Raw genomic sequence first — 1744 nt, forward strand, 5'->3', positions numbered from 1 at the left:
CCACTTTAGGAGCCTTAACTATGTATCATAACTTTTTTTATTACATAAGACAATAGATTTTCAAAAGCAAAACCCTCATTAACCATAATGAAGTTCTGCAAGTAGGAACACATGCAGCAAAGCCATTTGATTTACTCGTTTGCACGTACAGAATATATAAATAATGTGAAGACAAGACAATAAATGACTTACCACTTTGTCTACCTATTGACATACAAGGCCAGTGAAAAACATCAAACAAACCAAAATAATTGATCTGAAACATAATCATTAAAGGATCGACAACAAACACATAGGTAAGTGTTTTCAAGGTAATAACAAGCCTAGGTTTGGCCAAAACTAGAGATTAGGATCACCAAATGGAGGCATTATTGTCTCATCTCTATTACCATTAAACAAGTTCATAAACAACAACCTTTGCATGGGATTGACATCCATATCCAACCCATGTCCAGAACTCATAAGTGCCATTTGCAAATGCGGTTGGTACGATGTTGTTTTCAACTGCGATTGGAATACTGATGTTTGCATCTCGGGTTGTTGAGTCGGTTGTATCTGATTAACATTCAGAGTTTGCAACCTTTTATCAATGTCTTTAAGGTTTTGTTCAATCACTGATGAAAGGACATTCAAATCAGCCAAGGTCATGTTATTTTCATCTGGCAAAACCCTACCTTCAGTAAGGCATTGAAACATGAACAAGGTGAACTCCTTCTCCGCATTCTCCTTCATAAGTTTCATTATTTGTTGGTTACCCTTTTGGATCCTTTGTCCTATGAAGCTCTCCTGGTTCACCATCTTCTTGATTTTCTCCACTGCAGGCATGTTCCTGAACCTTCCCACCACCTTTTGGACCTCACAATGGGATGGCCAAACCTCTGATTCATGATCATCGGGACCATAAACTATAGCACATGCATCAATTCCACAAAGGGTGCTGAGTTCCTCGATCTTCTTCAGCATTCCCTTTTTCCTTTTCTTGCATGTTGTCTTCCTTGCAGAATCGTTTTCTATGAATGCAAGTTTCACCTTTCTCCTGGTCATGATGGTGACCAGAAAAAGGGAAACATAAACCAGTTGAAAAGAGTTGCTTGTTGTAGATTTTCTACCAACAATGTCCTTATATAGACCAATTTGATTTACATACATGGTTTTGTTTTGCAGTAATCCTTGTTGCGTTTGAGTGAAAGTTCCAACTGGTTTAGCACATTTCAATCTCACTTTCAATGTCATTCCATATATGAAGGATATGAAAAATCTGGGACTTTAATGATATTTAATATGGAAGAAAAAAAATGAGTAAATTCAATTACTTAGTTTTGGTGTGTACATAGCCTTTTATAATTAAGCATAAAAAAAAGAAAAATTAAATAAATGTGTTCATATAATAACATTAATTAATAAGTAATTTGTAATATTATCTTATATTTTAGTTTGTTTGAAATCTGATTTTTTACATATTTGAGTTGGTATAAAAGGGAGATATATGTCAAAAAATCTCATTCTCATAATTGAATTTCATGGATTCGTAGATCTAAATATTTATCAGCATTTTTAAACGTTGGTATCATGTGAGATTCTTCATATAATATATTTATAATGATTTGTGTTAAGGAGTGAATTTTAAATCTAACACAATCTCACAAATTCTTATAAAGTGAAGTTTATATCCATTTATACATTCTAAATTCTCATTATCTTTAATCAATGTGAAACTTTCAATACACCCTCATCACGCTGAAGT

General features: G+C 33.5%; 1 protein-coding gene across 1 annotated transcript; it reads right to left on the reverse strand.

Annotated features, from left to right (window-relative positions):
- Positions 1-339: 339 nt before the first annotated feature.
- Positions 340-1044, reverse strand: LOC108341516 (agamous-like MADS-box protein AGL80). Its single transcript, XM_017579190.2, has one exon. The coding sequence runs from the start codon at positions 1042-1044 to the stop codon at positions 340-342; it is 705 nt and encodes a 234-aa protein (XP_017434679.2).
- Between the last annotated feature and the right edge of the window lie 700 nt (positions 1045-1744).

The sequence above is a fragment of the Vigna angularis genome, chromosome 6, assembly GCF_016808095.1.
Source record: "Vigna angularis cultivar LongXiaoDou No.4 chromosome 6, ASM1680809v1, whole genome shotgun sequence".
Lineage (NCBI taxonomy): Eukaryota > Viridiplantae > Streptophyta > Magnoliopsida > Fabales > Fabaceae > Vigna > Vigna angularis.